General features: G+C 36.3%; 1 protein-coding gene across 1 annotated transcript in view; it reads left to right on the top strand.

Annotated features, from left to right (window-relative positions):
- Mms22l (MMS22 like, DNA repair protein) overlaps positions 1 to 24,287 on the top strand; it is a 104,484-nt gene that overhangs the window by 12,895 nt on the left and 67,302 nt on the right. Inside the window, exons 9-13 of the mRNA XM_021160342.3 lie at positions 7,204 to 7,380; positions 10,249 to 10,311; positions 14,824 to 14,943; positions 18,733 to 18,959; positions 21,731 to 22,240. Coding sequence (XP_021016001.1) covers positions 7,204 to 7,380; positions 10,249 to 10,311; positions 14,824 to 14,943; positions 18,733 to 18,959; positions 21,731 to 22,240 — 1,097 coding nt within the window. The remainder of the gene's footprint in view (positions 1 to 7,203; positions 7,381 to 10,248; positions 10,312 to 14,823; positions 14,944 to 18,732; positions 18,960 to 21,730; positions 22,241 to 24,287) is intronic.

Raw genomic sequence — 24,287 nt, 5'->3', positions numbered from 1 at the left:
GTGTAGCTTCTCTGACACAGCAAAATTCCTGTTTCTCTCACTCTTGACAATCTTCATCACCACCATCCCCTTCTGAAAAGATCCCTGATCTTTAGGCGCATTCATTTGTTGTAGATGTTATCAGATTGGACTGGGCTCCATCACTTTGCATTTTTTCAGTAGTGTTTTTCTGGCAATAGTCTACATTTGTTGGAATGATAAGTTTCTTCAGCAGGAGTGAGAAATAGATGTATCTGTCGGTATAAGAACAGTTTTAGAATGTAGTTAAGTATTAACTATGGGGAAACTGTAGTTTTGTCTTTGATTTTTGACTACACTAGCCCAGAGAAGTTGGGTTTCCAGTACCAGGTGTCACTTCCTTCTGAGTGGGTCTTAAGTCCAATTTGAGAGCGTTGGTTACTGCCAGCATCAGTACTACACCCTTTGGTTATCATCCCTGTTGGTTGTTGTAGTACGTAGTTGCCATTGCTAGTAGAACTGTTGGTTGCTTCCTTGTGTTGGAAACTAGCATGGAACCTTCAGGTACCATGGAAGCTAGTCCTTAGGGAGGAGGCTTCCGGGTTAGATTGACCTGGGGTCTTTTGGACCCTGTGCCTCAAGTGTGTCGTGTCTTCAGTTTTAAAGGTGTATCTTTGGTGGGGAAGCAACCAAAAGAGGGCTTCTCATGTCTGTCATTGAGTTTTTTGTTTTGTTTTGTTTGGTTAGATATTGTTAGTCAAGATTCTCTAGAGATACAGAATTCATAAAATGAGTCTCATATAAGAGTGGGGTTGATTAGAGTGGCTTACAGGTTATAGTTAAGCTGTGACAACAATTGCTGTCACCTGATATGTCCATGAATCCAGTAGTGTTCAGCCCAAGAGTCTGGATGCCTGTCTCAGCTGGTTTTCAGTATATTCCAGAGCTCTTAATACAAGTGAAGGAAGAAACTTGCCAGCGAGAATGAGGGCAAGCAGGCAACGAACAAGAGCTTCTATTTTTCTCATGTTTATAGAGGTGCTGCCAGAAGGTTGGCCCATGTGTAATGTAGATCCTACCCTTTCAAATGCTTCACTTAAGAAAAATCCCTCACGGCTGGGCATGGTGGCTCACGCCTTTAATCCCAGCACTTGGGAGGCAGAGGCAGGCGGATTTCTGAGTTCGAGGCCAGCCTGGTCTACAAAGTTGAGTTCCAGGACAGCCAGAGCTATACAGAGAAACCTTGTCTCGGAAAAAAAAAAAAAATCCCTCACAGGTTTACCCAGATGCTTAGGTTTTAGTTAATTCTAGATGTTGACAACTGAGAATAGACATCACATGTCTACCCTTGTGATTTTGACATATAATCATATCTCCTTATGTTATGTTTAATTTCCAAATGAAAACAATAACAAGGTCATAATTATGTCTAATATGATATAACTAGCGATATACAACCACAAACACATTACATGTTTTAGAATAGGTGACAGTGTTCCTTGAGGGACATTTAGTATATTAAAACTTGAAATTGATAACCAGTGATGTTCTCTCAATTAATGTTACATTACATGGTAAAGACATCAGGAAATAAAATACAAATACCTGTGCAAACACATTCTTAACAAAATATTGTAGCATGGACTTTGGCTACATAGCTTTATGTTCTTAGTGGGTTGCGCTTCCAGCCACCTGCCCCACCCGCCACTCTTTGGATGCAAGAATGAAAGACACACACACATTAGCTTATTTGTGAAATGCCTTCGCTTCTCAAAGGCTGGGCAGTTCTAATCCTCCCACGGCTAGCATACTTTTTCCCTTTGGTACTCTGGGCAGCCCTTTGGGGAGCCGCTTTTCCTTTCCAACTACATTTTGGATGATCTTTCCTCTTCAGCTCTAAATCTGATCCCTCCTCCCCCCTCTCACCACCCCTAGTCATGGCAATTCTTCTCTCTCCTCCCCTGCATCCTCACTTGCGAAGATCTAAGAGTCCTGTTCCCTTTTTCCAGCCTTGGCTGTTGTCATCTTTATTGATTGATCAAAAAACCAATTGGGGACAAGGTCCTTCAGTGTTTGGACTTGAAGATTTCCCATTAAATCTGTAGACCAGGATAGTCTAGAACTCACAGAGATCACAGAGACCTGCCTCTGTCTCCCGTGTTCAGGGATTTAAGGCATGGGCTACCACCATCCGACTGTTTTTTTACTTTTTTTTTTTTTTAAATGCCTTAATTCTTTGAAGTTTATTATTTTAGATATTACGTCTTGGGATTTATCAAGGATATGAAGATCATTGGCAAATGTTTTTACAGGACTCTTGGATCTGGAGCAGAGACTGACTTTTCTAAGAAAAAAATGTTTTTTTCCTGAAAGATCTGAGATGTGGACTTGTTTTGTTTTGTTTTGTTTTTTGTTATTTCTGTATCTGATATGAACAGAGAAGGGTAGGTAGAAGAAAGGATATGTGGGTCATGTTAAGTCTAGAGGTTGACTATGGCTTAGGGGAATAGTGTCAAACAGATATAGACTAGGCTGGTTTGCAAGATCCAGATGTGGTCTAGGCCTGAATTTGGGTTTAAATCTGAGCATTTTGAGGAACAGGAGGAAGGTAGGATCATGTGAACTGACCGGGCTAGACATGGAGAAGGGTGTGTTGGATCTGTCTGAGTGGGTAGATTGAAATGTGCCGTGGAAGGGGCCTGGGAGTGGTGTGGGGAAGTGTAGTCAAGGTAGATCTTGGTGGAAGGAGGCTTCAGGGTTGCTTATGGTACAGGCAGCGTGGCTAGATTAGGTTTGAGCACTGGAAAGGGACCCACGCTCTATCTGGGCATTGTGGAAGGGAAGGATGTTCAGGATAGAGTTAAGTGGTGTTTAGTAGTTTGTTCTGTTGTAAGCATAGGCATTAGGAAGAGACACTTAGCCAAAGTCTACAAGTCACCCAAGAGCATAAGTGTGATCTTCTCAAGAGCAAGTAACCCTTAAGTATCTTAATAGCTATGTATGTATGATTTTTTAGACTTTGATATTACATCTCAATGGGTTGTAAAAGCAGCTTAAATGAGCTAAGGGTAGTTCTAAATGTGCATCCTTAATTTAAATGAGTTGATACAGTAAGTAGTTCCAGATGTGCTTCTACGAGATTACTGCTTTTAGAGTAAAACTCAAAGACACAGGGCTGGAAGTGGAATTAAGAAGTATGTTGTTACAGTAAGTACAACCTCAAGTTTCTAATTGTTGCTACTTCATAACTGTAATTTTTCTACTGTTAAGAATTGTAATGTCAAATATCCATGTTTTCTGATGGCCTTAGGCGACCCCAGTCATTTGACTCTCCAGAGGGGTCACGACCAATAGGTTGAAAACACCAATTTACATAGTTTTGTGAAATTCCCAGAAAACTGCAGGTTTATGTATGGGGAAGTCCAAAGCTGTACTCAAACATAAAACTTATTAAACTTTGTTCTTTTCTATTTTACCTTTCTTAACTTGAAATACCTCTACCAAAAAAGAAATATTGTCTCTATATTGGAAATATTCATAGCAATGTTAACCATGTTGGAACTTTTAAAATATTTCTATTTATTCTTTGAGTATTTCATATAATATAAATTTGAGCATATTCTTTCCTCTTCCCAAATTCCTTCCAGATCCCTTCCCACCTTCCTACTCATCCAACTTCATGTTCTTTATCTTAAAAAAAAAAGGTACACACACACTACCACCACCACCACCACAAGAGATCAATTTGCATTTTTTTACTCCTCCAAGCATGGGGCCTGCTCTTGAGTGCAGTTGATATACAGTGGTATTCGGCATGGGACTTTGTGTTGATTTGCTCTCCTCCGTGCTGGAATTCTGTCAGGCATGGGCTTGCACAGGCCTTGTTAATGCCGTCAGTGTCTGTTGTGCTGATTGCTTGACTCTAAACTGGCAGCAATCCTCAACCACGAATGAAGGTCTTTTTTTTTCCCCCCCCCTCATGTTTCCTTACTTTTCCATGTCTTTCTCCCCTGCTTCAAAACAATTTTAGTGTGGCTTTTCATATATCTCTAATTTTAGAATAATGTTATTGTTTCCTATGCACAAAAGTAAATGTGTTTAGAAAGTGACTGAACAGAACATAGAATTGAAAACATATTTCAGATGAATAAAAACACGGTACAGAGGTTGAAAATAATAATCTAGATAATGTTAGACTATGCCAATTTGACCATGTACTTTTACTGCTAAACAAAAATTTATAAAGAACTATAAACAACAGGATTTCACTAGTTAACCCAGGCTACCTTGGACATTGTCCTCTAGCTGCCTTAGCATTCTGATTACAGGTGTGGACCACCATGCCAGGCTAACTATCAAATCGTTTTTAGGACATTTTTTTCCTTTCTTTTTTTTTCACATTGTTATTTGAGAATTGGCAATTTTAGACCTATTTATAGACTGAAACTGAGGGAATCTTAAATGTATTGTGGGTAATATGATTCAAGTTTGTCACATAATTGGAAAAGGGTAAGCTAGTGTAAGCCATGAAATGATAAATTAGAATAGAGCTAGATATGGATGTGTGTTTGTGTACATACATTTCCTATCTTTTTCACTAGAAGTATCCAATTCTAAGTAAAATGGCGCAGATTGCTGGTATATACAGATTGGTTCCAAAAACAACCACTTTCTAGTGAACACCAGCGAGACTTGGAAAAATAGGTGGTTTGAGACAGGTCCATGAAAGGTGAAACTGAGCCAGAAACATCTTATGCCAGATATTGTTTGCTCAAAGCATGATGGGACATGTCTGAAGAATACAACACAAATAAATATTGTCTATATATTAAACCTGGGATTTCTATAAGACATAGTTGAAAAGGGTTGTAATCTATACAGTACCTATGCTGTACAAGTAGGGAGAAGGGATTCTTTTCTGGTAAATAGAAGTCAGGAAAGCATCAGAAAAGCAGTTAGTGTAGTTGTTTTAAATAAGATTCTTCACTGGTTGCTTAGCATAATAAACAAAAGTGAGATGAAGATAAGTTACGTCCAATTTTGTATTGGTTTGGTTTCTGTTTGCTGAGACAAAAATAGCAACATGGGTGACTGTGACGGTCTCTAAATTGCCTTCCTTCTACCTAAGTCTCTGAAATAGTAAATATGTTGCCATTACTTTGGAGCTTAAAATAAAATAGGATATGTTAGTAGTTTTATAAATATCTCCACATAGTATTTATCACTTACCAAGAAGGAAATAATCATAGATCTAAACAATCTGGAAAATATCACCTTAGCCACATAGTCAAAGTTAACCAGTAGTAGGATAAACTGATACCATGTACCTCTCATAAGATGCAGTGAAAGAATAAGAATGTTTGTGTGGCTTTCTTGCTCCAAATGTGAGGTCATCATGAAGAGACACCAGTCATCAATTGCTTTAAAGCACCAATGTTATGCATAGTGAAACTTAAGAAACTGGTGTAAGAGAGCCTGAAGTGACATGCTAACTTCAGCCAGCTTAGGAGTGTTTTCATAATGGTACCAAGGGAGACTTTGAGTACGGGCTGTGTATAATATAAAAGAGAGAAACACCAGTAGGAAATAAGGAAGCATTTCTTGGAGTAGGAAAAGGAGAGGAGTCAAACACAAAAAATAAAATAGTAGGAGAATAGTTTTCTATTTTTAATGAAAACTAATCAAATCAAGAAACACAAAGAACCTGCTTAATATAACTAAAGAAAAAGGCACCTGGTGTATTAAAGTGAAGTCAAGGGGTTAAAAAACAAAGAGATTAAAAAAGTAAGAAATATGCAGTGAAATTAGGGGCTGAGTGTGACATAGAGTGCTTGGATCCACTCCTTAGCATCACACATATCGAAAAAGTAAGCATTTGATGGCTAGCTGACTTTTTAGCAGCCTAGGAATCAATTCAGTGGAATTACTCTCTAATTGTAGTCAAACAAACAAAATTACTCATCAGCTTAAAAACCTCAACCAACAAAGGCAAAATAAAGCTGTTTCCAGTAGAATAACATTTAAAAAAAATGCTACAAGGGGAAAAGTGGGAAAGGACTGAAGTGTAGAAAAAAATATACAGGAAACAGTAAATAAGTGTGGACTATATAGTAGGTTTAAGGCCAGCCTGGCAACTTAACCAGGCCCTGCCTCAAAATGAAGGAAAAAAAAAAAAAAACATTTAAAAAGCTTGAATAGAGCTTACTGATAGGGCATGTACTTGGCAAAGACAAATTCTTAGGTTTAATTCCCTGAAAAACAAACTCTCAAATCACAGTAATATTAGCATATAAACTGGGTTGGGCATGAATGAGTTAGTTCTAAGAATGCAGTTATGTTTAAGAACAAAATAGTTGCTTTTCTTTTATAAGACATTTAAATTTATCCTGTTATTTATTTTTTTTCTATTTTTTATTAGATATTTTCTTCATTTACATTTCAAATGTTATCCTGAAAGTCCCCTATACCCTCCCCCCGCCCTGCTACCCTACTCACCCACTCCCACTTCTTGGCCCTGGCATTCTCCTGTACTGGGGCATATAAAGTTTGTAATACCAAGGGGCCTCTCTTCCCAATGATGGCTGACTAGGCCATCTTCTGCTACATATACAGCTAGAGACATGAGCTCTGGGGATACTGGTTAGTTCATATTGTTGTCCACCTATAGAGTTGCAGACACCTTCAGCTCCTTAGACAAAGTTTGGAGCTAAGACGAAAGGATGGACCATCCAGAGACTACCCCACCTGGGGATCCATCCCATAATCAGCCACCAAACACAGACACTATAGCACATGCCAGAAAGATTTTGCTGAAGGGACCCTGATATAGCTGTCTCTTGTGAGGCTATGCCAGTGCCTGGCAAATACAGAAGTGGATGCTCACAGTCAGCTATTGGATGGAGCTAGAGAAAGTATCCTGTTATTTTTAAGGTCATCATTAAATAGATTAGTAAAAAGTATATGCAACTGAAAAGAAAACATTCGTAAATACAATAAGTTTGCAAAGAGAACTACAGTATAAAGTTATTAACATAGTTAAGTTTTATAAATCATCTGTAAGGTAAAAGACACACACTTTCAGAACATTCTGTAGAGTGTTCATAAAAGATACCTTTAAAGCATAAAATACATCAGTGTTCATAATTGATGCTCTGTTTTGTGTATTTTAATAGGAAATACTTGAAGTCAAAGGTCATTAGAATAGTGTCATAATTTAACTGAATTATGTTCTTTTTGTTTCTATAGTCATTTTGGAATTGGTTGAATAAACTACTTAAAGCACTTTTTGAAAAGTCAAGTGACCAACGAAGATCTTCTGTTTCTCTAACCCAGGCCAAGGATCCATTAGGCTTTAGTTGGTGGATTAGTGTTCATGTAGCATCATTGTACCAGATTGATCGCCATGGTGTGTCAGACGAAACGGTAAGATTTATATATGCTCAGGTCGCAGGGGAATGATTTTCTTTTTGTTTTGTTTTTTCTCTATATAGTGTTTCTATAAACACCTCCTAATCTTGAAGAATTGAAAGTTAATGGTTTTATTGTTTGATAAATGAAAAGCAATTTGTAGAGGACTTGGTCTTCAGTCCTGTCTCTGCTCATAAGTACTTGTATGACTTTCAGTAAAACTTTTCTGATCCACTGTTTCCTTATGGGAAAAATCATGGTTTGCATTGCTCCAAAGTTTGCTTCTAGCCATAAATTCTCTGAGAGTGTCTAAGGGGAATCATATGTCTCCCAGAAATGAATCAGTGGGTTTTGTAGGTAATGTGTTGAGAGTGTTTCTTTTGGGGCTGAAGAGAGAAGTCAGTGATAAAGAGCACACACTGCTCTAATCGAAGACCCCAGTTTTGTTCCCTGCACCTACACTCAGAGGGTCTCTGCTGCTTGTTACTTTAGCTTCAGGGAATCTTCTGTCTTCTTAGGGCCTGCTGCAGGCAACTGCAATTGTGTACAACCCGCACACATATAAAAATATTTCTTTTGCATAACATTTCTTGAGGTACCTGCTTTTCTCAGTTTACCCTATTTAACAAAACTATCAAGTTTGCTTCAAAGAAGAAGACAGATTTTTATCTATTGTATGTATTATTTTGTTGGAAACATTCTTTTATGGTATTACACTTCCTTGTGACAGAAACCACCTAGTAAATATATTTATTTGTAACCCTATTTGAGGTTTGTGGTTTCTATATGTGTATAATTTCTGCCATTCTCAGAAAATAGAATTATACCAACATACCAGTGCTATAAGCTTGGACTTCTGAGTCTGAGGCAGGAGGATTGACACGAGTTCAAGGCTAGCTTAGGCTTCATTATGAATTCCAGGCCAGCTTAGCATACATAGTGAGTACCAGGTCAGCCTGGATTATGGAATAAGTCCTGTCTCAAAACTCAGCCCTCCAAATGAAACAGGCATGTTTCTAGGCCTCACCTCTGTAGGTCCTTGCTGATATATAATAGATACTCAAATTTTAGCAGTTGTCATAATTCTTTTTATGACCCATTTATTAAGTACTTTTCTGGAATAGGATGCTAATGTTTAATGTATTTTAATTATTGGAATATTACAGAAACATTAAGGGAATTAAAAAATTGCCTGTAATTCTCAAGTTGTAAGCATTTTTATTGCTCTTCCTGTTCAACTTTAATTCTTCTAAGAACACACTCCTTATTTTAATCAGTACATATAAATGTGGTAATTTGTCAAGTATTTCTAAGTTGTGATATATATTACATATATATTAGGCATTACAATTGGTGTTGATAAGAGGATTTATATAAAATACATTGTACTTTGCTTCAGGGAATATATGATTAGTTTATTAATGCTTATTGGAACTGTGATAACACTTTGTAGTGAGTGCTATATTTCAGTAGTGGTTGTTTACTTCTGGATAGTCCATGTGTTGTCCTGTCATTGCCATCACAGTATGTAATGCATTGGAAGATTTAATTTTGGCAAATTGTTTTAGCCTTCTGTCTTGTGGGCTTCAGGCCTGCTTACGGTAGGGTTGTTTCCTTGATTAAGTTAAAAATTATCAAGTTGGAAGCTTCCTGGAAGTGACATACTGCCACTCACATAGGTACTGGTAGTCTATTGGCAAGCATTTTATCTACAGTAGGGGAGGAAATTATATAAATGCTTCATTCCAAGGGTTAGAGGTCATAAAAGGCTACCTTAGTTGGTCACTACTATTGTTACTGTATTTCTTTTAGTAAGGAAGTACTGGTATGCAGCTAGCACCTTACGTGAAGCATTTTAAAAACATGGATAGTGAATATATCTTCTATTAATTAGAGCTCATATTTATAAATATAGTTATCTGTCAGTCTGATAGGAGTCTGTACCTTGATTGATTGATTGGCTGATTGACTGATTGAGATGGCCTTCCTAATAGCCCTGGCTGGCCTGGAACATGATTAGATCAGCCTCCCCTTGAACTCAAGAAATCTGCCTCCTGACTGCTAATATCAAAGGGGAGTACACCACAAACTATTGTAGTTTTATTTTGTGGGGGGACTCTAGCTTTGCGTTTTGAAATTTAAAAACTTTTCATACATTTTTCTGCATTAGAAATTATGTGATTTTTTTTTTTTTAACGTGCTTTTCATTGCTTCTGGCTTTGACTAGTGCCCACATATCTCAGTCTCTAAGAACTGAGAGAACATCCATCCTCCAGGCTTTCCTGTTAGAAAAGTGACATTTTGTGAACCTTTTTAAAGTCCACTGTAGCTTTCTTCCTTGCTGCATAGAGTCATGCATAGAATTAGAATTGCCAGATAGATGACCATTTGCCAGATGAAAGCATTATCCAGATTGGAGCAAAAAAGAAAATCCTTCCGACACATAATAATCAAAACACCAAATGTACAGAACAAAGAATATCAAGTTTTCTGTTTATGTAAAACTACATATTTTAATAAGGTAGATTATATTTGGGATATTACAAATGTAAGAAGGAGAGTAAGAAAGACTGTCATGTAACCTTAAAAATACATAATTGTTATATCATTTTTTTCCGGTTAGATGATATGTAACAGCAAATTAAGTATTTAAAATATGTGTAAGCCTATAGACATACTATTATAAAATATGTCCAGTATGGTTTCTATTAGATTAGAACAACTAGATTTATTTTTTTCCAGGTATATCAGCTAAGATGTTACTGAAAGAAATAAAAGACATTGCAAAGGTATTTTAATGATAGAATTTTACACTTGTATCATCATTTTAAATATGTACATAATCAAGAGTAATTGTTCAACATAGCTGCATTCTCTTTTCAGAAACAGATGGAATCCAATTGGAGCTTTATAGAAGAACTTTTGAAACAGTCCGTCACTATTCAGGTATGCAGCTAAAGCGAGGCAGTGCATGACTTCTGCATCTTATAGTGTAAATTTTATTTACAAGAGCTAAGTAAATATAAAATGATTTAAATGATAATTTATTACAAATCTGAGATTCTTTGAAGGGTCAACTAAGTAATTCATATTAAATCCTTTAAAGATTTTTATTTTTATCACTGAATTTGTCAGTTAAAGGACAAAGATAATTATCTTAGTTGGTGACTTTGAAAGAATGTATTCAAAATAAGTGGAAGATGCTTTGGAGTTATAAGCCATTCCTTGACTGTATGATAGCAAGCCAGGCGACATGATAAAGGAGATAGTTGGTGGTATTGGAAATGCAGCTCTATCCTCCTCACAGCAGGAAGGTGACTTGCCTTGCTGAGCAATTTGTCTTACAGGCTTGAATCGTATTCTCACTGATAAGGTCCTCGTTTCTGAGCACTCATTTCATACCTTATCATTTTTCTTTCCGCAGAGCTGTTAATGTAGTGCTTCATGGCCCAGAGGTCAGACTTGACCTCCTTTAAAATAGTTTTAAATGCACTGTTCATCTCATCTTTAAATATGTTGTAGCTCTGTAAAGTTCTATAATGTAAGTAACCCTTTATGGAAGGTTATAGTGTGGAATATTTTTTAATTTGGGGAATAAATTGCTTTTCTGTTAGTGAAGCTTATTTAAAACTGGAATTGACATAAATATTATAATGTAAAAATATGGCTTTGTGTGCATGTGCTTATAGAAGTGATACACACACACACATATGAAAATACCTAAGAATTCTTTGTATTCATTTTTTTGCCTGTAATTCCTCATCACAGTATTCAGAGGGAAATAGCAAAAATACTACAGAACACAGAGGTGTTTTCCACACCTGTCTGGAAACTATATGAGAAGATTCAGATCCCAAACCTCACATTTTCTAGCTAGCTGGCCAAACCTACAAAAACTGCTTAACCCTTTTTAGCCTATGTCTCTTAGAGGTAAAATGTAAACACAAGCAACATCGTGACCTAAGATTATCAGCACAAGACTATCATTAGCATTAACTACATTTTGTTATTCGCCAAAGAGAAATATCACTGTTAGCTTAAAAGATCACAACAAATGTAATAAGATTTACAATTTGACTTGTTAAGCACACACAGTTTAGTTGCCCACAAGGCCTTAAACCTGGTCTGGCAAATTATGGCATGCTACTCAACTTGGAATTGTAACTGAAAGCCAGACATATTAAATCTGGGCATGTGTCATAGGACAAACATTTGATAATGAAGTACTAAATGTTTTAGTTTAGTCACTATATGGAGATGTTAATTTAAGGACAAATTATCTATAACTATGGGTATTCATAACTGGCTAGATTTCTCTATACATAATTATCCAAAATCAATTTAAGATTTATTTGTAAACTAACTGGCAACTTACTACAGCATGCTTGACTAGATCTAACTTTGGGAATGACAGCATTTAACTTCAACAGCTCTGTCAAGATCTTTCTGCTCAAGAAGCATTATTATTGCATCTTGGTTTGCTCAAGTCACTGAAACCTCAGGCTAGGTAGACTGAGATGGTTGATCATCCAGCCTGTTTTTAAGGATTACATATCTTAAATCTTAAAAATACATTCAACTGGCACCATTAAAATGTTAGTGTACCTGTGAAAGTACATGTATCTGAAACTCAAGACTAGCGAAGGGGACCTAGAGAAATGAAAGAGCACACACTTAACCAGCAAGTCTTGAGTCTAATCCTTACATGTCAAAGTCTTAAATTAAAGAGAGTCAACATCTAAAGAGAAAAGGGTATGTGAGACATTCATTAATATATTAATTAAGGTATTAATTAAAAGCATATTTCTATGGAAAGGAGTTTAATGACAAATTGTCTCCTGTTGTCCCTTATCAATATGTGTGTGTCTATGTAACAAATAGTCTATGAAAAGACCTCAAAATTCTGTAAATTCAGTTTTATGGAGAATGTTTAACTATTAAATACAACAAAATAGGGAGGAAAGGCTAGGAGAAGAAAGTTCCAAGCACACTTGTAATTACAGCTTTACTAGGAGACTGAAGCTTAGAGTTTCTGATGCTGATGTCAAAACTGTTACTAAACACTAACACTAGCTAGACTTTACTGAAGTTAGTTGTACTTGGTTTGCACAAGCTATGAGTCATTAAAAATGAATTTAATTTTGAGTGGGGAAATTCAGAAGGGAGGGATGACAAAAATACAATATTCATAAAATTTTAAGAAAAAGAATGATTTAGTATCTTATACAAATAACAATGGCCAGTGTAAGGTATATTTCTTATTTCATCACTACTCCCTGATATCCTATATTCCTGAATTTAAAAATATATAAGAAGTGTTTTAGGTTACTAAACCAACATACTATAAGACAGAAAAAGGCAATTAAAATTATATAGGAAATATGAAACAAAAATACTTTTATAGTGGTTAGGGAAATATTTTAAAATAAAACTCTTAAGCTCCTGGTATTCTAGCAGACATCCCTGGTATTCTAGCAGACATCTAGCTCGTAACTGGTAAGGTTCATGAAATAACTAGAAACATTTATGTATATGTACAGTTAACACAGTGTATGTACCTTCAGTCATTTACAGTGTTTTTAGATATTCAGCTTTTTGATATGGAGAATGGCTTAGTTTTCATATATATATGAAAACTACATATATATATATATATATATATATATATATATATATATATATATATATATATATATATATATATGTCTGTTTTGTGGTTATGATCTTAAGTGAATATGCCTACTGTGTATTCCTATCATGCTGTGTTATTGTTGCCTTAATTGTCGGAAACTAAAGACCAACAATTCTGTTCTATCTGCAGTTTAGTTGATATACACATATTTTTTCTTTTTCAAGATTAACTTCACTTTTTACCTTTTAAAAAGGTTTACCTTTTATCCCAGTGTATGTTTGTGTTTGTTTATGTTTACTATGTGCATGCAAGTGTGTACAGATACCAGGGAGACTACTGGAGTTAAGGCAGCTGTGAGTTACCTTCTGCTTGTGCTGGGAGCTGAACCCAGCTTGTCTCCAAGGGCAGTGTGGACTCCTAAGCACTGAGGCTTCGTGCTTAATTGCTTACACAATTAATTGCTTAATTGTGTAAATGAACCGCATTGTCTGTATCCATTCTTCTGACGTGGGGCATCTAAGTTGTTTCCAGCTTCTGGCTATCACAAATAAGGCCACTATGAACATAGTAGAACATGTGCCCCTGTGGCATGGTGGGGCATCTTTTGGGTATATTCCCAAGAGTGGTATAACTGGGTCTTCAGGTAGATCTATTTCCAATTTTCTTAGGAACCTTCAGATTGATTTCCAGAGTGGTTGTACCAGTTTGCAATTACACCAACAATGAAAGAGTGTTCCTCTTTTTCCACATCCTCTCCAACCTGTCCCGTCACCTGAGGTTTTGATTTTAGCCAATCTGATTGGTGTAAGGTGGAGTCTCAGGGTCATTTTGATTTGCATTTCTGTGATCACTACACAGACTTTGAACATTTTTTTAGGTGCTTTAGCCATTCGAGATTTCTCAGTTGTGAATTCTTGGTTTAGCTCCATACCCTATATTTTGATTGGGTTGTTTGGTTTTTTGGTGATTAACTTCTTGAGTTCTTTATATATTTTTGATATTAGCCCTCTCAGATGTGGGGCTACTAAAGATTTTTTCCCAATCTATAGGTTGCTGATTTGTCTTACCAACTATGTCCTTTACTATGTCCTTTGCTTTACAGAAGTTTTCCAGTTCCATGAGGTCCCATTTAGCATAAGCCATTGGAGTTCTATTTAGGAAATTGCCCCATATGCCAATGATTTCAAGGCTCTTTCCGACTTTCTCTTCTGTTATACTGAGTATATCTGGTTTTATGTTGAGGTTCTTGATCCATTTGGACTTGAGCTTTGTACAAAGTGACAAATGTGGGTCTGTTTTCATTCTTCTACATACAGACAGCCAGTTAGACAAGCACCATATATTGAAGACACTTTCCTTTTGCCGTTGTATATTTTTGTTGTCTTTGTCAAGTGACCATAAGTGTGTAGTTTTATTTCTGGGTCTTCAGTTCTATTCCATTGATCCACATGTCTGTCTCTGTACCTAAATTCTTAAGATGACCCAGCTTTCTGGATTTTTGTACATTTTAATTACTATATCATTTCACATTCCTTTAGTTATATTTCCTTTTTTGTTCTTTGGGTTCCTAATATCAGTTTTCAGACATCTATTCTGTTTGGTTTTAAGTAACTGAATGATAAACTTTCCATTATCTGAATATCCTAGTGGTCTCCAGAGTTTTGTTCATGTCCAGTTAGATCTTGTATTCTGAAGGTTGTGAAAGGCCATGATTTGATGATGCGCATTCTTCCTCTTTTCAGTGGTAGGTTGTTCTGTGCATTATCAAATGATTATCATGTTAGCAGAACAATCTACTGCTTTATGACTTCAGGTTTATTTTTTAGGATAGTATACTAGAAGAACAATTACGAATGCATCTTCATTGTTGTTTGACACTTTGTGATTTCTGGGAGCCAAATATTTCAGTTGTCACCACTTTATGGGAGTACTATTCTAAGAACCTGGTAAGTAAACAGAATATGGATTTGCTATAAAAATTTGAAATTTAATAATATTTGACAAGCATTTTACGATTTAATTTTGAGAAATGTGAATTTTTTAAATACTAATTTTTGTTTGGAGTAGGATGTAGCTTGCAAGTATTTTATCTTTCATAAACATTGTCTATAGAAAACTGGCATATGGAATCAGCATTTGGTGTCTTTTCTCTTTTGAATGGGTAAGCAAAGTGACCAGAAGTATAGGATCATACAAATTAACAATCTTTATTTATAAATTAAAAAATAAAATTTAAACTTGAGCATTTAAAATTTTTAGATTTTTATTTATCCGTATGGGTATTTTCTCTGCATATAAGTTTGTGCATCATGTGTGTGCAGTTTCTTCAGAGGCCAGAGAGGCCATCAGATCCTCTGGGACTAGAGTTAGAGATGGTGTGAGTCACCATGTGGATGCTGGGAATTGAACTTGGGTCCTTTGGAAGATCAGACAGTACTCTCTTAACTACTGGGCCATCTCCAGCTCCCCTCACTTATTATAATATCATAATACTTAGGCTTTGACACAAATAATATTCACTGTTCACAATAAGAATCTTTGTACCTGAGTAGTCTTTAAGCTAACTAATAGCTATATTCATATATACACTGGTAAGGAAAAAAATAAAATAGCATGTAACAAGGCAGAGGTTTTTTTATCCTTCTAGGTGAACATAGAAGATTGTGATCTTTTAACTTGGCCTTTAAGTCTTTCTAGTCTCAGCTGGGTCTGGGCTGAAGGTGCAGTATAGACAGATACAGGTGTGGTATAGACAGATACATGAAGATCAAGGATTCCTCTTTTGGTGCTTCTGAAGGTGGTAATAGAATGACTTGGAGAGATGGAACATGAGTCTGATAGAATGGTAGCCTGAAGGGCTGAGGATTGAATTCTAGTTAATTCAGAAAGTATTAGAAACCTCCAATGTGACATCAAATATGTTTGACAATGTGGTTTATGTAGATAAATGAGGTACAGGTGAATTAGTAGTAGTAATGTACACAAATAATGTGAGTAAAAGAAATTGGATTTAGAAAGGAGAGGAATAATTAGGGAAATAAAAAGTTTGAAGACATTTAAAAACCTCAGTTACTTTTGTGAGTAAGACAAATGGGTTTAGGATGTTTGAATTTTGGGATAAATAAGATAACTTCTTTCTCAGGGTAGAACATGGCAATGGAAATACCATATTTTATTTGTACTTAGAGCTTATTAAATTAGAAAGTTTTGTGTGAAATATATAGTATAGGATGATTGGAAAGATGACAGATTTTGCAACAAAATGTGTCTAAGGTTAGTTAGGAGTTTTCTGTCACAGAAGGCTTGAGAAATAGTTAACAGAATGTCATAATCCAAGCTTAAGTAACACCATTGCCCAGAGAGTGAAAATTCCAACATAACAAAAGAAATGAAATATAGCATGAAATAACTAAATTCTAATAAACTGATCTATTAAGAAGTGCTGCAATTTTACAAAATCACCATCTTCTATGTTTAAGGAAATGGAGCATATAGACGATGGGCATTAGTGTTTGTTAAAACAAATTGGAAGAATCTGTTGGGAATCACTGGTTGCTGGCCAATCTGCCAGGAATCTGTCTGATCAACCTTTACATCACAGAAAGTGTGTGTCTTTTCATGAACTGCAGGAGGAGCTATTCAGTACTACTAGTGATAAGTTCCAGCCAAAACCTTTAATGTGATCAAGCTCTTTCCTGATATGATAGGTATCAAGTGAAGATGTGAGAATAAATCAGAATGCACTGTATATGTGTCTGAAATGGTCAAAGAACAAAATCAATGAAATAAAAAAGAATGTTAAGTGACCTTAAAGAGATACAAACAAGAGAAATTGTACAACTACTGACTTCCCCCTCCCCCCCCCCCACACAAAATGTATATGCTTGGTTGACCTTTGTACATGCATATTCATTGTAGTACTATGTGCAATCCTCAAGTTATAGAATTAGCTATGAATGTCCATAAGAAGAAATGCTGATTTCTCTGCCCCCATCTCTAGTTGCAATCTGGACATGGCATTGTAATGCTTATTCTAAGAATCTCTGACTCAAAGTTGTATAAACCTATTTATTCTCTGATTTGTCAATAAAAGCTGATCAGCCAATGACTGAGCAGGGGAGAGAATAGGTCTGGACTTTGATCCTAGTGGAAGGGGGACAAGGAGGGAACAGAAAGACAGAGAGAGGTTGGGGTGGGAGGTGGGGGTAGGGGTGAAGAGAACATTCAGCCAAGTCTAGGAGACACCATGGGAACATCCCTGGAGCGGAGCAGGGAGAGCCAGACCAATACTGAAATGCAAATATCTTAGGGATTTTGTCTGGGAGGTAGCCATATTAGCTCAGAGGATTAGAATAGATTATAAACTGCTCAGATATTATGATGTAAACCTTATTAAATAAATCTTTATAGTCTGTGACTCATTTGGGAGCTAGCCAGTATAAAGAAAAAAATTACCATGTTTAAAATATCACTAACCCAAAGACATTTGAAAACTTTGAATAGAAAGCCAAATCAAACAGACCATTTCAAAAAGGGAAAATAAACAATTGAAAAGATGCAAGAATAATCTTATATACACCTTCTATGTAAAATCACATGAAAAAGCTGGATAGAGGAATTTAATGTATATACACAATCAAGTTTACTCGACCATAAGGAACAACATTTCTATACTTTGGAAGTACCATTATGGTAGAAGAAAGAAGCTAGGCTTAGACAAATGTCTCCTATGTTCTATCATAAAATGAATCTAAATTTATCTAAAACAAGGTATCAAGGCCAGGCATGGTGACAAATGCCTTTATCCCAGCCCTTGAGGTGAAGGCAATCAATCTTTGTGAGTTTGAGGACAGCCTGGTCTATATAGTGAGTTCTAGGACAGCCAGGGCTACATAGAGAAATTCTGTATTAGAAAAAACAAAAAAGAAAAACAAAAAGACAAGGCATCAAATTAAAAGGAATTTTAGGGATAACAAAAGTAACTAGTCAGAATGGATGTAAAGAGAACTGAGTATGTGACAGAACACCTGTATGGTGGTTTAAATGAGAAATATCTTCAATATTCTCAGCCATTCAAATACTAGTATCCAGTTGGTGACTGTTTCAATAGGGTTAGAAGGTGAGGTCTTGCTGGATGAAGTTTGCTACTAGGGGCATGTTTTGAGAATTCAAAGAAAAGCACCATTCTCAGGTTTTTGTTTTTTTTTTTTTTTTTTTTTTCTAATTCCTGTTTGTGGTTTGGGCTCTTAGTGCTCGGCAGTGCCAGCCATCTTGCTTGCTTGCTGTGACACTTCTCTGCCATGTTCCCTAGAACCATAAGCCAAGTAAGACTTCCTTTCCACAAGTTGTCTAGTGTTTGTCACAGTGATAGAGTTGTAAATACAACATGCTATACATGTATGAAAATATCATAATGAAACCCATTGTTTTGTATAATGAAGATCTATATTCAGTGTTCGTTATCAAAAAAATTAAGTTACATAACAAAAACATTGAGAAACATGGAAAAAATAGGTTTTAGGGAACATAGCTTCATTGGACAAATCACCTGGTAAAAATACATTTTCGGAAAAATACAAAATGTAAGGACCCCTTCATGTTCTCTGTTTTTATGTAATTAAAAAAATGGGGGTATATATGGTAATTACAGTCTAATAAAATATATTTATAATTACAACAGGTCAGACTTTTATGAGCTAATTGGTGTTTTCAGCTTTCGTTTGTTTTTCATTTAGAATAGCTCCTTCAGTATTTCCTGGCTTCCTTTGAAAGGCCTTACCAATATTATTAAGCCTCCACTGTCGATGCTTACCGTGGTGAGGAACTGCTGTTGTGATAAACAAGACCCTGACCTCTATAAATCCAGCAGCAGTTACATCATTTTTCTTTGTATTCTGGCAAAAGTTGTTAAGAAAGCAATGAGAACCAGTGGCCCTCACCCTTGGAAACAAGTTAAAGGAAGGTACGTGCTATATAATATCTCTTCGTCATGAGTATTCACCAGTACATTTGACTGGTGAATTAATTTATGATTGGAGTTTTTGCACATTTAAAGTGTATTCCTTAACCTATGATGCCATTTTTTTGTCTTGTCAATATGTTATAAAGAGGAACAATATTAATATTCATAAATTAGAGGGTTCCAGTTTCTAACTCATCTAATTATTACTGAAAATTGCAATTCTGTGTATTAAATACCAGAGTATTCGGAACAGTTTTGGCTATAGTTAATTGTAATATTATATAATCCTTTGCTTTAGTTATTGAAAGTGATAGAATTCTATTTTTTAATTTTTAAAAATCATTTTATGGTACAGTGGTAGCTATTAGGTTCATGTTTGTTTTTTTTTTAGAAAAATATTTTTATTACTATCTTACTGTTATTCATTTATGTGTACATGTGTGAATGTCTGTATGTGCCTGAGGGTAGGGCATCCTTTGGAGCTGAATTAACAAGCAGCTGTGAGCTGCTGATGTAGGTTCTGGGAAGAGAACTCTCATCCTATGTAAGAGCAATATATTTTCTTAACCACTGAGTCATCTTTCCAGCCCCAATAAGGTTTTCTTTTGTTGATGTTGTTTTGGGTTTTTTTGAGAATGGGTTTCTTAGTGTAGCCCCCGGCTATACTGTAACTTACTCTGTAGACTAGGCTAGCCTGGAACTCACAGAAATTCATGTGCCTCTGCTTCCGTCACCCAGAAAATTGTTTAAACTTTTTGTGTTCTTTGAATCCAGGTATTTCAATGTTGCTTCCTTAAATGAGACTTGACCAGAACCTAATAGAACCAAATAGCTCTAATGGGGACTGTGCCTACTTTTCATTCTGGTTTGGTGTTCTCTCTCTCTCTCTCTTTCTCTCTCTCTCTCTCTCTCTCTTCTGTGTGTGTGATTGCATCCGCACATGCACATTCTCTACTTTTGAGGGTTTTTTTTTTTTTAATGAATATAATCTATTTTCGGTTTCTATGACTTCATGGAAACCCTCCTTTTAAGCCTTTGTCATGCAGTATAGTACTATCTGATACTTGCTTGTTTTGTTTGGTAAGAACTTTGGGGGAAAAATATTCTTGTTTCTGACATAAAGTTTTCAAAAATTGTTTAATGAGCTAAGTGTGGTAATATGCCCCTCTAGCATGTGGGAAGTATGCCATGAGAATTGTTATCTCATGATCACCCTTAGCTACATAGAAAGCTCAGGACCATCTAGACTGGATGAAAAACTTCTCAAACATAAATACTTCTATGAAAACTCCAATACCTTTAACTCCACTAATTAAGAAAATTATTATAATAAACCTGATAACATTAATAAGCCAATATTATATACTAACCACTGTAGTGATGATAATAAAAGAGAAGGAGAATTAAACAAGTCTTTACTTGTGGAGCATATTAATTCTTATATAGTTTCATTATATATGAACATACAATCTCTTGTATGCTTTAATTATTTATGTTCAAACAACCAAGTATAGAAACTACGAAACTTAGCAGTCTATGAGTAAGAAGTCAAGATGACTTGCTTTCCAGTTCTAAGCCCCTGAATGTTGAGGGAAATATACCTGAGCTGTTAGGTACAAAGCTGTTAGGCTTTGATGAGTTATTACATTTCTTAATGGTTGGCTTAGATTTTTGAGCGCATATACTTTACAGCTAAGTAAAAATTTCGTAGCTCCTCAAATTGTTGTAAAGTGCAAAATATAACCAGGTTTTTCTAAAGCGTAGATAGGAAAATACTGAAGAAAAGTTATGAAAAGTCAAAATTCCTATAGGAGCACTTGAAATTGTCCTTAAAAGAGTTTTCTGATGTTGAGACAAATGCCTGAGGTAATCAATGTTTACATAGGAAATGGTTGTTTTGGCTCTCGGTTTTAGAGTTTCAGTCCGTGAATTATTAACGCTGTTATGTTGGTTGAGGTATCGCATCCTCTTGAGAACACATCACAGAGCAACAACCACTTAACTTGCTGTCAGGGAACAGAAATAAAACATGACAGGAGGTTGGTGTATCAGTGCCCTAGTGCTACTTGGCCTCTCTCCTATAAATGCCGCTACCTCCCAGGGTTCTTCACTATTGAACAAATCTCAGGCATTTGTGGACAGTTTGAGATTCAAACTATAACTTATATTCTTTCTTATTGCCAAGAAGGAAAATGATGGAAATTCAAAGGCAAAGGAAAAGAGCATTTCTACCATCTTTGAGAAAAGCTCCTGAATCCCATGATTCAACCATAATGGTTTACTGTGTCAGTGGGCAATGGGAAGTAGACGGCAACATCAAACAATGAAGAGTTAACTTAAAATTTGACCCAGGGAAATGGCTCAGTGGATAAAGGATAGGAATTAGAATTTTTGTCATCTGGGTAAACTCTAGGTAGATGCAGAAACTGACACAGTCTTAGCCCTAGAAGAGCATGAAGTGGAGCAAGCTGGGTACTAGACTAGCTGAAAGATAAAACTCTATGTTCAGTGAGAAGTACTATCTCAAAGTGGGATGCAGTTGAGGAAGACCGTGATGCCAACATTAGACCTCTCTATGTATGTGCACAGAAGCACTTTCTACACGTGGGCTCTCATGTGGGTACACATGCATGCACCACACACACACACACACACACACACAATTAGCCAAAACTTTATAATAATACTGTGTTACAAATATCGGACGAAGATATCTTTAAATGGTAGATGTTAGTTAATGAAATAATCTTACCAATTTTCATGTTTTGTAGAATATATTCTAAATTTCACCAAAAAAGAATGGAAGAACTAACTGAAGTTGGCCTACAGAACTTTTTCAGCCTTTTTCTACTGTTAGCAGCTGTTGCAGAGATAGAAGATGTAGCAAGCCATGTTTTAGACCTCCTTCGTTTCCTCAGGCCTGCCTCCATGTCATCTCATGGAGCCCTTGTTTGGAAGGGTCAGATGGCATTTCTCCTGATGTATGCCCAGAAAAACTTGGACATTGGTGTTTGGGCTGAGAAACTGTCATGTGAATTCCAAGAGAAAGCAAAGGAATTCTTGGTATCTAAGAATGATGAAATGGTACAGAGACATGCTCTATGGACACTGCTTTGCATCTATATTGATGGTGTTCAAGAAGTATTTGAGACCAGCAGTTGCTTGTATCCTTCTCATGAGCATCTTCTCAATGATGGATTTAGCATGTTACTGCCAGCCTGTCGAGAATCTGAACTTAGGACAGTGCTGAACTTTCTACAAGCTGTTCTGGCGAGAATCAGGTATGTTTTCTAACAAAGTAGTGATAAGCTTCACTTTTCACATACTTATATGGTGCAAGTGTAGAAGAGTTTGTTTTACTGCTACATTGGCATAAATCATTAGTTTTTCAAACACTTAAATTTTTTATGCAGACACAAACAACAAAAGTGAACTGAGAGCAGCCTGGTGCGATTCTGGAGCCCTGCATTTAGACCTTCCTTCTGTGTTACCTCTCTGTAAAGTGTTAATTACCAAAAAAGGAATGTTAGTCTGAGCAAGATCATGAGTTCAAATTTTATGTGGCTTTTATAGAAATCTGTGGAATGTTGTTCCCATGGGGAGATATGGGCTATTATGTACTATTTTATTTTAATTTAGTATTTTTTACTAGTGTGTGTGTGTGTGTGTGTGTGTGTGTGTGTGTAATGCATGAGTGTGAGTGGATATACACATCTTAATGGCAAATATAGGAGAGAGCACAGCCCCTACTCCCCAAACCCCACGCAACCAGACCTCTAAACTCCCTAGGGCCTCCAGTCTCGTGAGGGTTAGGTGCATCTTCTCTGACCGAACCCAGGCCCAGCAGTCCTCTGCTGTGTATGTGTTGGGGGCCTCATATCAGTTGGTGTATGCTGCTTGGTTGGTGGCCCAGTGTCTGGGAGATCTCGGGGGTCCAGGTTAATTGACACTGCTGGTCCTATTAAAAGGTCTCCCTCCAAGGCTTCTTCCAGCTTTTCCCTAATTCAACCAAAGTAAATGATATTTATCAAAATGTTTGTCTGATTTATTGATGTCATATCATTTACCTCAGTGTCATTTTTGTGATTGACACAAAATTTTGTTCTTTAAAATTAAATTAGTAAATTATCTTAGCATTAACGCCAATCTAAAGGTTATAAAAAAGCTGCTTAAAAGTACCTTATGAATGTGGGTCTGTTGACGGAGACCACGCTGTTAGGAATTCAGATTTGATGGTAAGAACTGCAGGGGAAAAGTTCACCCTACAGTGTGGACTCCATGTAAGGTGAAGCAAGTTTACTTCTGTGTTAGTAAATTTTCTTAACTGGTTCTAGCTTGACTTTGACGTTTGCTGTTCTTGGAACAGAGCATGTGTCTGTGTGTCTGTGCATGTGTATGCTGTTTATTTTTTAGACCAGCCTATGAAAAAGGGACAAATTATATTGGTAACATATAATTTTGTATACATATGTATATTTTTTACTCTTTTGTAAAATTTCTTTTTAAAAATCTGACGTGTATGTGCATATGAATGCAGGTGTCAGTGGAGACCAGAGGGGTCCAGGAAGCCTAAGAGAGCATCAGATCCCCTGAGCTGGAGTTAACAAGGAATTGTGAGCTATCAGATGTGGATGCTAGGAACCAATCTTGGATCCTCTGGGAAGCATTCTTAACCACTGAGTCACAACTGTGACTGAGAACAAATGCCACAAAGAACTTAACATCTTACAAAATTGATGTCAAAAATAGAGCTTTGAGGGGATTCTGAGGTCAGTGGGAACAGAGTGAAGCAGCTGTGTACAGGTCTTTTAATGCTGTTACACTTTAGATTTGTTAACTTGTAAACTCTGACTCTTGGATAGTAATTTGGTCACATCGACATTAAAACTAATCGCAGCTTATGTAAAAGACTATGACTTGGATGTTTTTTTTTGTTTGTTTGTTTTTTTGTTTGTTTTTTTTTTTTTTTTTTTTGGTTTTTTTTCGAGACAGGGTTTCTCTTTATAGCTCTGGCTATCCTGGAGCTCACTTTGTAGACCAGGCTGGCCTCGAACTCAGAAATCCACCTGCCTCTGCCTCCCGAGTGCTGGGATTAAAGGCATGCGCCACCACGCCCGGCAACTTGGATGTTTTTATTTTAGCATTTGAAAGATAAATATTGGCAGCATAGACAGGCATTTTTTTTTTTTTTTTTGGAATATTTTGGTGGAAGTCCCCAGAAATCATACAGAAGTGTTTACTTTAAAAGGAAAGGGTGGGACTTTTTTTAAAAGTCCTCTGGTTATCAGAACATCGTGGTTTGTTCCTGATTTCTTAATCCAAAATCTA

The sequence above is a fragment of the Mus caroli genome, unplaced genomic scaffold (assembly GCF_978045245.1).
Source record: "Mus caroli unplaced genomic scaffold, Mus_caroli_1 scaffold_6, whole genome shotgun sequence".
Lineage (NCBI taxonomy): Eukaryota > Metazoa > Chordata > Mammalia > Rodentia > Muridae > Mus > Mus caroli.
This window is presented reverse-complemented; position numbering and strand designations above follow the sequence as displayed.